The sequence below is a fragment of the Micropterus salmoides genome, unplaced genomic scaffold, assembly GCF_014851395.1.
Source record: "Micropterus salmoides isolate LMB-PRFRI ecotype aquatic unplaced genomic scaffold, ASM1485139v1 Ms_hic_scaffold_23, whole genome shotgun sequence".
Lineage (NCBI taxonomy): Eukaryota > Metazoa > Chordata > Actinopteri > Centrarchiformes > Centrarchidae > Micropterus > Micropterus salmoides.
The window spans coordinates 10,026,701-10,040,309 of record NW_024041484.1 but is presented as its reverse complement, the minus strand read 5'-3'; the positions used below and the strand labels follow the sequence as shown (position 1 = coordinate 10,040,309).

At 40.5% G+C, this 13,609-nt stretch overlaps 1 protein-coding gene across 3 annotated transcripts in view; it reads right to left on the bottom strand.

The window, feature by feature from the left end:
* Positions 1-3,662: 3,662 nt before the first annotated feature.
* Positions 3,663-13,609, bottom strand: part of tafa5a (TAFA chemokine like family member 5a) — a 158,395-nt gene continuing 148,448 nt past the window's right edge. For 2 of the 3 annotated variants that reach the window (XM_038739269.1, XM_038739271.1), the window contains exons 4-5: positions 9,713-9,920; positions 3,663-5,212 (exon numbers count right to left, since the gene is read on the bottom strand). In XM_038739269.1, the coding sequence (XP_038595197.1) occupies positions 9,912-9,920 (9 nt within the window). In that variant the 3' untranslated portion in view covers positions 3,663-5,212; positions 9,713-9,911. The remainder of the gene's footprint in view (positions 5,213-9,712; positions 9,921-13,609) is intronic. The other variant, XM_038739270.1, reaches the window with a different exon arrangement.

Here is a 13,609-nt window from a genome sequence, read left to right as displayed (position 1 = left end):
TTGACAGATTATTGGCTGCACTGAGAAAACCCGGACCATTTTATAGGTTGAAAATATTGGCAGGGGAAGGCATCCTTGTGAGGTAAGCAGCTGTGCTGGCCATATTGTGTATCGATCCACCTTGTGCTGTGATGGCTGCACTTAATTAAATTTATATTGTAAACAAAGACTCACAGTATGAAATTTGAATTAGCAGGTAAATGTTATCCATCAAAGCAAATATTAATGTTTTGTGCAGTGTGATGCAGTATTGGTATTTCGGAGATTTATCTGGGCTGCAAACGCAGGGAGAATATTTTACCCTTAGGGTTTACTGCAGGATGTAGAGCTGCAAGCAGTCTGCGTACTGTTTCCCTCGTCTCGTCTCGCGTTGCTCAGTGACAGACACATCAACCGCCAAATAAAAAGAAACATGCAGGAAGGCAAACACACAGGCGTGCTCTCGCATCTTTCCCTAGAAAAGAGAAATAGGGAGATACGTGAGGCTTTGAAGCTAAAAAAAAGGGGGAAAAACCCACCTAAGGCACCAATCTGCTCATTCCATAATAGTTGCCCCAATCTGACTCCTCAATTGTGTTGTTATACTCCGCAGGGCTACTTTTTGACTGCACCTGCATAAGTCGTGGCTCCAGGAAACCCCACATTGTCCTGTCCTAATCAAATTAAAACGTGTACAGGCATGACTACTAACATTGTCAGAAAAACCTCAAGGATATGGAGCAGATTATTGGAATTCAATCTGTAATTAAACACTCTTCCCCCCTGTCCCCCGCGAGACAATCAGTCTCTTACGGAGAGAGGAAGGGGGAGAAAAAAGCCCCTCAGTTACTTTAAGGTCTCATTTCTGGCTCCAGATATTCCTCTGTACACAGAGAGAGGGTGGTGCACAGGATGATCCAGCCAGATCGCTGTGTTAGCTCTTGGAGTAAAAGTCAAGTGTGGGTGAGCATAATGGTTCAAAATAGATTGAGCGAGGGAAGCTGGGGTTCAGACCTTTGCTTCTCTGTGTTTATCTTGGAATCAAAAGACTTTGTTTCCTGCACAAAGTCAGAAGGGATTCAGATGGTTTTCTGATTCTTGTTTGAGGAGGTTCATACATATTCCCATTGGTTTAATGTAGGATATACAAATACCTGCAAGTGCCTATAGTCACTTTTTCTGTGCGCAGTGTGTATACTTACTTCTGAAGAATCACTGATGTGTATATTCACTCCAACACTGTTTCATGATAGAGATATTGGCACAAAGTAGCTTGGTCCTCAGTGTTTGTGATGCCTGCCAGGTCAGAGAGAGGAAACAGGCAACTTCAAAGTAGCCTGACAACAGGCAATTTCATAGGCTACACTGTGCATCTGTTGTACTCGTTACAATCTCGGCCTGCAAGCCTACCAGTACATAGTTAACCCCATTTAGCTCCCATGTCCACTGAGATGGATGGCACATGTTTAAAAGGTGATGGGGAGGAGTAAGAAACTTTCTCACCTTTAAAGTGTAAATCTAATGTTAATCTATGTTTTTATTGTGTACATTTTAACTGAATGTCCATCCTTGTGTACATGAGGTTTAAAGGATCAAATCAAATACCCTCCTCCTCCGTCATTAAAAAAATCCAGACTATATGAATATGCAAACATTTTTCATTTCAGAAGCTCAACTACTGGACACAAGACATATCCTGTACTTCCCTGAAAAGTCCGTTCTCAGTGTAAGTGCATTGGAGGCATCAAGTTTCCATACAACACTTGTGTAAGTTGCATTTTTGTCCACTACTGGTTTCTAATCTAGTTGTGATGTCACAAAACGTGAACACAAAGAAACTTTACCTCTTCTTCTTCTATCATTCTGCACAATAAGCAATACACAATTTTGAGTGGGAGGGACTGCAGTATAGTATTGCACTAGTTTGCTGTACTTTTTTAAAAATGTAAATGTACCTCTTTTCCTTGTTACTGCTTACTTTTTGTTTGGGAGGATCTCAGGACTCAAAAAGCATTATTATAATTTGCTGTCCATGAAAAACTATATAACTCTAATCTATTTGTTGATATTGAATATTTCAGATTCAATTTTAGTTTACTTACTATTTAAAATATGCGTTGTCACTGAGCTGAAAATAGGGCTGTTCTTAGCTAATGTAAAGTTGACATGTAGGAGATACAGTACATAGTACAGTACAGCAAGAGGAAGTGGATTTAAACATGTAAAAAAAAAAGTAAATATTTAAATTGTATCACATTGCCACTAAATTGCTCTACTCAGCTATGGAGCCTATAGTGTAGATAGTGTAGCAATACAGTCATTGTGCAAGTGTCATCCACTGAAGTCAACTCAATAGCCCTTGAAAACTCTATTGGAAAAACAACACAACGGCAGATTTTGTGTTAAGCAGTCATCATTGTACCAAACTGTTCAGTGTAAAGCATAAATGCATGATTATATGGATTAATGCCTTCATTTTCTTTCACTATTATGACCTGCAATTGTGTGGAACCCCTCTCATTCCGTGCCAGTCACGTAGTTTCATACTTTCAATCACTTATTATAACTGATGAAATCTGTGTGTTAAATAATTGTTGCAGCTTGAAAAGCCAGAAATAACATCTCAAACCGATGTGTCCAATGTCTCCTAGCAGTCAAAAGAGGGGGATCTTTCTTTCTTTGCCTTATTTTGATTGTGCTGGGTCAGAAACCACTGCTGATGCCGACATGTAAAGCAAGTGTGTATGTATTCACTTTTTGTCCTGGACTCTCTTCATGTGTGCTGGGATTGGCTCCAGTCCCCCGTGACCCACAGCAGAATGAGTCATTTAAACCTCTAATGTTCTTTTCTATTGTTTGGTAGAGCACATTATGAGTTTGCGATACCTTGTTGAAAAAGTAGGCGCACTCTGTTCAACTATGTTAAAACCAGAACTAGGTTGCTTTCTTCCAGGAAGGAAAAAGCACTCCTGGCATGTGACCTGTTTATGTTTTTGGCGTTATTTAGTTTCAGAAGGATTACAGAACAGAATTATGTATATGAATTCCCTTAAAATGCATATTTTTTTAGAAAACGCTCTACTCATTGGTTCAGATGTCCATTAAAAGCAAATGTGCTTTTACTAACAAGCTATTACAAATCTGAATATTATTATGTAATATAATGTTTTCTGTGTTTTAATGTTTGGACATTGCCCTTGTCTATAAAAACAGTGATTAAAAGGTCCCCCCCCCCCATTTTAATGAAGACAAAAGTGCACTTTTGCTGCAAATGGACATCTAAACAGGTTGGTGTAGCGTCATGATTTAAAAAAAACTAAGTGGGGGAGTTTGGGGGAAAGAAAGCTTTTTGCAGGTAGTGTCCAGAAAAACAAAGACATGCAATAATAATAATAAATAATTAAAAAGTTAGTTGCTGGTGCAGTTAAGGAATAGGACCTTGATTAAGTGCATGTCAGTACTAGCTGATTGGGGGCCTTGATACCTTTCCCCACACATCTTAGGACTCCAAGCCAGAGACGTTCTGGTCATAAACCCACCTGATCATCTGGGAAAGAAAAGGAAAACTTTCATTTTTAGTCACTTTCTTTGTGACAGAACACATACACTTATGAAAAGTAAGACCAGAATAAGATCACTGTAATTTTTACTATGATGACCTTGAACACCAAGACCATCTAAATTTGCAGGGGACATTTCTTTTCATGTATTTAATTTATTCTTAAAATATTTCATGATAAAAAATGTATGTAAATGACTCTAATACTTCTGTGACGCTTCCTCCGCTTTCTCTTCTCTCTCTCTCTCTCTCTCTCTCTGTTTTGTTCATCGCCATCGGAGAGAGGCAAGATTTGTGCGAACAAACACAAGCACAAAAATAAATTAAGAGATCAAAACCCAAAGAGAGGAAATGAGTCAGTATTCCACACCGTGTACAATACAATATCATAGCAAATTAGCAGATTTCAATGGCTTCCACTGACTACCATAGATTTACAATGTTCAGTTGGCTGCAGATCAGTCCTCAATAAATTGTGTCACTTTCCTTTTTTTTCATTAATGGTTCTGATAGACAGTGACTTGTAGATGACCATGAAAAGAAAGCGGCTACTGAGGTGTGAACAGAAAACCTGGGACTACGAGCCAGCAGTAATGAGAACAACAGCGTTTGTTCACATCCTACTAAACTGCCATTGTGACCACATTTTAAGTCCAATAAGCTTCTCTACAAAGGTACAACATATAAAACTGTTAAATATATAACTTTTTAGGGCCTTTCAAAATACATTTAATGACATTTCTTTACTCCTTCTTTTCAGACTCAACAGCGTTTATACTCTCTGTAGATAATCATCATCTCTTTGATATGATTTGCAATCCGTGACCAACACCACAAAATCCTGCAAGCTGTCCCAACCGTAGCTACTGAAAAATGCAAATCAGATTTATTTTTTTTGATACACAGTTATACGTATGTAGTACCTATAGCTCCAGTTTCAAAATACAGTGGTGGGCTTAGTCTGAGAAAAAAAAATGTCTGGAAAGTTTTAAAAGTACTCCTTTGATTGTGTACGGTACATATGCCACCAGACGCAAGGTTCATTTTGCATGGGCCCACTTGGGCACCGTGTCTCTGTGGGGGCAGTCGCTGGTTGGTGGCGACACAAATAGCAAGTTCACAAAGTCTCTGTGTGTCTTTGCCAGATGGTCCACTCTGTCATAATGATCGTATTTGTTGTTTTGCTCTTTGGTCTATAAAAATATGGGAGGTTTACTCCAGCAGAAGGCCTATTCACAGCGGAGCACGCTCAGTTCGGTTTTTACGGCCTCGAGAGGGGGGTCCAAGAAGCAACAGGGTCTGGTCTGTAATGATCCCTTCTTTGCTCTGGAACTCCTGCTCCAGAGGCTAGGGTGTGATATGGGAAATTCCTCATTCAAAGCAATTAGCAGTTTCAAACTTCCAATGAGGCAAAAACCATTGATGGGGTTTTAAGGTGTTCGATCCTCCGTGGCATGAGCAGGCGCTGCCAAGTTCACAGAGCAGGCGAGGAGGTGGACGCAACATTTTGACCCGACGATGGATAGCAGGAGGGAGCAGTCACATACCAGGAGGAGCCAGTCACAGGAAATAGAAGGTGTTTTACAGCGAGTAGTTTGTCCAGTGTCCAGGGGGGAGCTCGCTCCCTCAAACAGTCACTCCCTGGTTTGCCCGTCTCTGGCTGTGTTATGAGACCTGTGAATCAACAAGAACAGAGCAAACATGAGATGATTATTTCTGAAAGAATCACTGAGAATCACTTCTGAAGGTGTATTTACACAAAATGCATATAAATTTTTTCCCACATTTTCTTTGCAGGCCTCCTGCCTGTAGCTTACATTGAGCGCTTTGTGATTTGAAATACATGATATAAATAAAAATATGATCACGTTCTTACATGCAGCAGTACATAAGATCTTTTATTTAACAATTCAGAAATTTACATTTACCTAAGTCTGAATGAATGAAAGTATGAAGCTAGAGCCAGCAGATGGTTAGCTTAGCTCAGTATAAAGACTGGAGATAGCTTTAAAGGTGCTAGTAGGCGCATTTTGTGTTATACATGATAACTCGCTGCACAAAACCCCTTAAAATGCCAGATTGTCATTTTTATACTACACAGTTTAGTTCAGTGAGCTTTAGACGTGCTGTTAGATAGATTTTGTAAATGGTAGACAGAGTCTGGCCAGCTGTTTCCCCCATTTACAGTCTTTATAATAAGCTAATCTGACCGCCTGCTGGCTGTAGCATTATATTTAGTTTACAGACATAAGAGTGGTTTCTATCTTAATATCGCACAAGAAAGCATGCATAATGGCCTCTCTCACTCTACCTCTCTCTTGCCAGTTATATGACAAAATTGATAATGCTCCCATGTCTTTAAGCTAAATACAAGAGGTTACAGCCAGCAGATGGTTAGTTTAGCTCAGTATAAAAAAATGGGCTCTGTCTGAAGGTAACAGAATATACCAACATCTCTCAAGCTTACTGCGTAACAGGTTCTATTTCCTTTGTTTAATCTGTACAAAAATCAGAGTGCAGCCTCTAACTGTTTCCAGCCTGTATCCTAAGCTAAGCAGCCACTGGCTATAGCTTCATTTTTAATAGACACATATCGTAATATTATGACTTCATACTTCACTTTACTTTCAAAAGAAAGCAAATAAGCATCTTTGCCAAAATGTTTAACTATTCTTTTAAAGAATGTTTTTAGGGGAGAATTTGCATTGTGTATAGCTAAACATTGCTCCTTCCCAAATGGAGGTGTTAATTACAGCACTCTGATTGCATCCTCAGATGAAAAATACAAACTCAACAACTTACTCTTTGTCAAATCAAGTGTTTTCTCAGTCAAATATTTAGAATTCTTCAGTGGGTGTAACCCAATGACAAAGCCAGTCTCGCTGTGCAGAGACTAAGAAACAATTAATCTGCCACAGAAAGACAAATCTAGAAGCCTCCTCACCATCTGGGCCCCGCCAGTCACACCGCCAACTTGATAGAGGCGCCGATGCCTTACAGTACAAGACGGCTGCATTACCACTGAAGATTAATTCATAATAATGAACTCAGAGTGCAAATTGCCATGAAAGGGGCAGGTGTTGAATGGAGTACTAGCATGTATTACAGATGGCAAAATCTGATGCTGTGGGAATAATAAACATCTCAATGAGCTCAGGGGTTTTACAGAGATAATGTTATGGAATTGTTGGGCGTGAAATAACCCACCGGTATAACAGCTTAAAGCGAGGGCATGACTCTGCTAACTGCTTGACTGCGACTGCTGCCCAGTGAACAGTTTCCTGTGGGAATGCCTCCTAGCGGGCACACTGAGATTAAGGAGTCAAGGAATCACAGATAAAATGGAAGGAGAATAGAATCACTGCATGGAAACCTTCTTGTAGAAATCTGAGAGGAATGGAATGCAAATGAATTTAAATAGACAGCAGACATAGAGACGGTCTTATTTTATGTAAGCTACCACAGTGTCTACCATGGTAATTTTCTTATATTCTCTCCACGGTCCTCTCCTTTTTTCTCACACCCACACTGTGGAAAATGGTTCCCCATAAATCTCACACACAAATCTCATCTCAAGGAAATGCAAGCCTTCTATTAAAAAGAGGAACGAATGTCAGATGAATATGAGATGAATTTGCCCTATGAATAAAATTCACAGGCCCTAGGTGATTATTACCTCGGGTTTATCAGGAAATGACCATATTACTCTATTTTATATATTATAACAGCAGTAGAATATTTTACATTCTGGTGCTGCAGGAATGCAGAGTTGAAGGGAAATGTGATGCAGAGCCTGTCTGGCTATTGAACACACAGACAAACTCTGAGTACAGTGGGGTCTGGCTCTTCAAACAAGACCAGAAAGAGAATTAGGTGAATTCAAGTGAGACTGATAACTGCCGCAGGTGTCACAGTAACAGAAGGGAAAGTCGTGGACAGAACCCATCTGTGTTAATGTGTAATTTGTGCAGCCGTCTCTTGTTACGGAGCAAGCAGGCAGTCCACTCAATACATGATATGCACCCAGCAGCACTGAATAGAGGATGGGGAAAACATCTGATTTCAGGGACACCGCATGGAGTTTCCTGTCTCAGAGCTGAAATGCTTTGATGTAGAAATGAGAATGTTCATGCATTTATGCTGTCCTTTATATGGATTTTGCACGTGCAAGTTAAAGTGCATCTGCTAGAGCTAAAGTAAATTATACACAATACATAAGTAGTCCCTCTCCAGCTGGGAGTTACAGGGTTTAAAGTAAAATGCACCTGAGCATGTGGCTACAGCTTGACATTTCCACTCGGTGTGAACTCTTGCTGACTCCCTTCAAAATGTCACAGCGCAGTGACCCACAGTGAACGTGTGAATGGGCATGCTTGAAAGAAAATTGATCTACTTTGCTTCAAACTCTTATCGAGGCTCTGATAGATGTGAATAATGCAAAATCTCGGGAGTATGCAGTTGACATATGATTGAATGATTTTGTACATTCACTGGAAGCTCTGCCAGAAGGCAAGGTGGTGCCGAAACATCAGCTAATGGAATAAAGCATTCTCTACTCCCTATACTTGTTTCCCATACTTGTCCCTGCCCTCGCTGTTAAGTCTTGTGCAGTCGAGCACACTTTCTGTTGGATCGGAGCGAGTAAGCTGCACAATAGCCTGCTAGATGAATATTCATAAGTGAACTTGTAGGTTAGGAATGATCCACAGGTTAATAAGGCAAGGGAAATCGCTCATTACATGCTGTGAAGTTGGATAATGCCTGAAGCAGATGCCGAGATCAAAACACATGAACATGTATGCGCGGGCCTCTAGACACTAGCCCCCATTCCACATTAAGAGAGAGTTCAAAGCTATCTGGGGTGTTGTGTCATTATCAGCCCTTTCATACTGCATTTCTTCAGAACATCAAAGCAAACACAGTTCACTATCTCCATTCTACAATATGATCAGAACTTTAATGCTCAAGAGGGAACATTAGAACAGATTTAACAGCGCACTCCTACCACAGTGGCTTCAGAAAGGAAGAACAAAATGACACTGATCTGAACAAACAACATATCCCTCAAAACACATTGTAAAGATGATAGTTAATAAAATATAAGCTACTATATTGTATGCCACTGGATGAGACCATATGATTACAGGCGATATGGTATTGTCTTCCTTTATGCAGTATATTATGGGTTCAAATGTTTCAATCCAATCATAGATAGCCTTCTCTATTAATAGACAATAATCTTCTAAATGATGCTTTGTGAGAGGATGTGAGTTCACGGCATGCATTCTACCCTGTGTCTATTTATAGTTTCAAATCTACTGAAGACTTGCTGTCTGGACTGAAAAGCAAGCAAGATTTTTATTCTCGAAAGCGAAACATATCATGGACCATAAATGCTGACAATGTTGACCAACAAAGGAGCCTGGTTTTCAGAAACTCTATGAGACTGGGCATTTTTATGACTTTGGCCTCATCCCTTTTACTCCAATGTATGTTAAATTTACTACATGCCTACTCTCCATTTCCCAGTCACATGCATTAATATCAGAGTATGCCTGGCGCCTTGTTTTATTTGAGAGCACAGACGCCACTTTAAAGACAATATACAAGGCATGCCAATAAAGCACAGCAAAAACAAGATGAAAATAAACCGACCAGGTTTTACTGGTATTACTGCACACATGGATTTTCTGTGTTTAAACACTCACGAGGGAACTGGTGAGCTTATGGAAAAATGAGTACACCAACTAAACATATCAAACAAGCAGACGGTTGTTTGAATTGCGTCTGGATTTATGTGTGTCCGTGCTTCCTGTTGTTTGCATGTTCTGCTAAAGCCGGAGGATGATGTGTCTGTGGTCTAATAAATACTAGAATATTGGTTGTAATGATTTTCATCAGATTCTGAAAAAAAAAAATACTACAAGGATGAAATTAAATTACTCACTTTATCAACCCCCACACAAAATAGAGCTTGTATAAATTGTGTATGTGCAGTGCCCACTGACTTGCCACGAATAAGATGATCACTTTCCTTATTTTCTAAATTAAAAAACTTTATTATAAGATAGACTATTGTCTATGAATAACAAAATAAATATATGCCTGAGCTCCCTTTTCAGAATGTCAGTCACAAATGAAAAGAGATTCAAATTCAGGGGCTTTCTGTTGTACCTTGCTGCCTCCATGAGGCCCTTGGTGGCCTGTAGCTGCTTGTGTTGCTTCCTGCCTTTGCGGGACCAGGGTTTGGGTGGAGTTGTTGTGATGTTGGTGGTGGTGGTAGGGTGGTGTTGGTAGATGGTTTTTGGCTGTCTGTCAAGGGGTCATCAATGCTCTCCATAGTGCAAGAGTGTTGAGGGGGACTCTTGTCGCGTCATAGAGCCTGAGGGGAGAGAGGGAGAGGAGACGGGGAGGTGGTATGGTTATCAAGCTCATAATGAGGAGGCAGTGTTTTATTTTTTACGTTTTGGTTTTCCAGATTTTAGACACACTCACACCGCCACCACCACCACCATTATAAATTTCATTTCACTAAAGAGTCTTGAAACAGTGCCTACTTGGCTTTGTGTACACCCATCAGCTGTTCTGTCCATATGAACTATAAAAGTGTGGGAGTAAAACAGCGTCTGATTCTGCGTAACAGGAATCCACATTGAATCAAAATACAAAGAGGCCTTGTGTTGTTCCATTGATGCTTTAAATGATCATTGACTTGGTGAGCATTAAAATGAAATAAAATGGCAAATGGCAATAAATTTAAAGCCATTTGTCATTTTCTTATACTAGTTATTGTTAAGCATAATAACTGTTTAGCACTGTTTAGCAATAATTGTTTAGCATAATAACCCTTTATAAGTATGCCTCATTTAAGCATCATTCCCCTTCCATCTTTTTAGCCACACCAACTAGACCAGACAAAAAGATATCAACAACCATCGGATGGATTGTCGTGACATTTAGTACATTCAGAGTCCCCAAAGGACAAAGCATGCTGACTTTAGTGATCCCCTGAATTCTAGTAAAATTTTAAATTTATCTGATTATACTATCACCAAATTCCTGCAAAATGGGTTATGGCCTAAGGCTCGCATATACTCTGGAGCGGACGTGCACACGGACAGCTGCGGACCTCAAGGACGCGGATTACTTCTGTTTATGATACTTTCTGGAGTCAACTTTGCGATTCATTCCACACAAGCACGTTAGATAGGTTGGTGCGCTGGTAGCATAGGTCATAGAAAATGGGAGGCATGCGGACGTCCACACAGACTCTACACGTACCCCCTCTGATGATGATTTTTTCGCAACGCGGACCCTCGCATACTCATGGACGTAGAAAGCGTAATCCATGCTTTAGTTGTACTTTGTGCTACTATTGTATAAATTAGCAAATGTCAATCAGGCGAGAGTCACTCATACCCACGGCACTGTGTAAATTTAACCTGCACTGTTAAAAATCTTATTAGGAGTTGGCTGTTCACTTTCTCTGGTGAGTACATTTAGTTTTAAGACTGCTAGACAAAATTGTCAGCCCTGTTAAAATGACAGTTAACGTGAGTTACAGATGCACCTAGCTAAGCAAGCATGCTATCTCCGCACACGGCCATTAGCTCCACCGTCTCGACCAAATATGTTCACGTCTGGTGCCGCTGGTTGCAAATACTCAACTTGGCGGCGCCCTATCGGCCAAACTCGAGGCTTCAAAAGAAAAGTCCACAAACCAACGGGTGACGTCAAGATGACTACGTCCACTTCTTATATACAGTCTATGGCATTGTCACAAAGCTGCAAATAGTGTTGTTTTTAATAGCTCCTGAATTTCGGAGATACATGTCTGAAATTTTGTAACTAGGCGGTGTTGACACTTGGGGTGAAATACAGGAAGGGGTGCTTTCATCGACTAGCAGAGGTTTGGGTTTAAGCAACACTGCTCATTTAGCAGATCGATCCCACAAACTCTTGTTGTTAAAAACCTAAAAAGACACACTTTCTTGTTCTAGCTAAAAGTATCTTTTTTGCTATAGGTCCCAATATCTTTTCAAGCTTCCCAAAATGGAGGACTTGGTATTTTCTAAGGTGAGACAATGTGCTGACTTGGCTCCCTCTAGAAGGAAGCTGGCAGACAGAGCTAATGGTTACAGCAACAGGGTCTCTTTTTTCTTTCTCCCTTTCTCTCGCCTGTCTGGGGTGGCCAAGCAGCTGTCTTCTTAGTGGTGATTCTGTTCAACCCACTGTTGGATGTGCCTGGAGGGCCCAGAGGGATCAATTATCAAGGCCGGTACCGACCCAGAACCACAGGGGGGACGTGGTGATGGTGGAGCTTTGGGGGATCCCATCAGGTCCAGCCTGAGATGGATCCACAGAGAGGAAGAAACAGAAAGGATGTGATGGCTGGGGCGTCTTAGCACTTGCTTACAAACCCCAATCGAAAGAGCTTTTTCATACTCTGCTGAACACATGCTGTCACTGGCAGATGTATAAATGCGTAAATACTCTAGAAGCTTACAGTGAGACACAAACTGGCCTGGGGATTGTCATGTGTAAACTGAAAAAAGCTGATTGTGTGAGGATGAAAACAGCCTTCATCTCCAACATGCATACAGTATGTCTGTATGTAGAGCCCCTTACCCTCTCCCGCATACAGAATAGTACACTATGCAACATTATGCTTGTGCACAAACATGTTTCCTTGTTCCTCACTTGCAGAGGTCCCCGTATGGATTGTTCCTCCTCTACTCTCGACTACAGTTTTTCTATCCTAATCCTCTTGCTATTTCCTCATGTTTTTCTGTATTTCCTCCTTTCTTTAACCCTCTTTTTCTCTTCTCTCCTTTCCTCTCTGAAAAAGTCTTGATTACAGTAATCACAGTCTTTCTCTCAGTAGGTGCCACTTCTGCTCTTCGCACTCTGTTCCCTGCCTAAATACCCCAATCATTCAGCACAGAACTAATGGAACGTATGATTAAGACATAGTTGGACATTAAATTTCTGTCATTTCAGTTGTTTCAGGAGTGTTTTCTACATTTTGAATCACTGTTTCCTGAAATGTCTGAAAATGATGTTGCGTTGCACCAAGTACAGTACTCAACAAGACAAGCAGATGCATTTGGCGGAATTTCAGGATAACAAATGCTCTTCTTTAGTGAGTTGCTCTGTATAAATCATTTCAACAAACCATTGGCTAAGGCTTATGAAATCTATTGGATGTTATGAAAGCAGCATGGCAGCCGTAAAAAAATATTCTCTTGACAGTTTTTTCCAAAAGTTGTATTTCATGCAATTATAATTTAGTGAGACAAAAAAAAACCAACTTTTGAAAAGAATGTCCTTTCCGCTAGCTGAACAAGCACTTAAAGGTTTAACAACAAGAGCCAATGCCTGATGTGCACCAACTAAAAATGACTTAAATAATGTTTCACGATGCTATACATGTGACTGGCTCAAATTTCTTTAACTCTCCTTCGCTCAAACTGCTACTGTGTCTCTTTTTTGAATTTTGTCTGTCACAAAAACCATCGGATAACCCAAGGTGATTTCCCTTTTCTCCTTTAATGGCACACTCACTCTCCCTTTTTCTCGACGAGCTCCCCGCGTCGGCACATACGGAGAGAGAAAGCTCCTTGCGCCGTTTCATCTGCCAGTCTAAAATAGTGGAGGGCACGACGCAGAGCATCCTCCTCTCTGGAGGGAGACAGCAGTAAGCCTTTCACTGAGCAAAGGAGGTATAGGAGATGAGTGCTGAGACTACATATCACTTTGCCAAAAGAGAGCTCTTTGGAAAGGCAGCAAAGGCAGCATCTCACTGAGGTAGCTGTGTGAAAAAAATGTAAATTCAAATCATTTAGCAACATGGAGGAGTAAAGTATATTGGGAGTGGGGAATTAACCCGTGGTTGCTCTGTAAAAGGGTGTCTTTATCTGCTGATTTTTGAACTTAACATAATGTAACGTATGTAGCTGCACCTGAGAAACATACCTAGTAGCTTAAACTATATAACCCACTTATTTTAACCTAAACAATGATCTTTCCCTAAAACTAAGTAAGTTGTTTTGATGCCAAAACATAATCAAA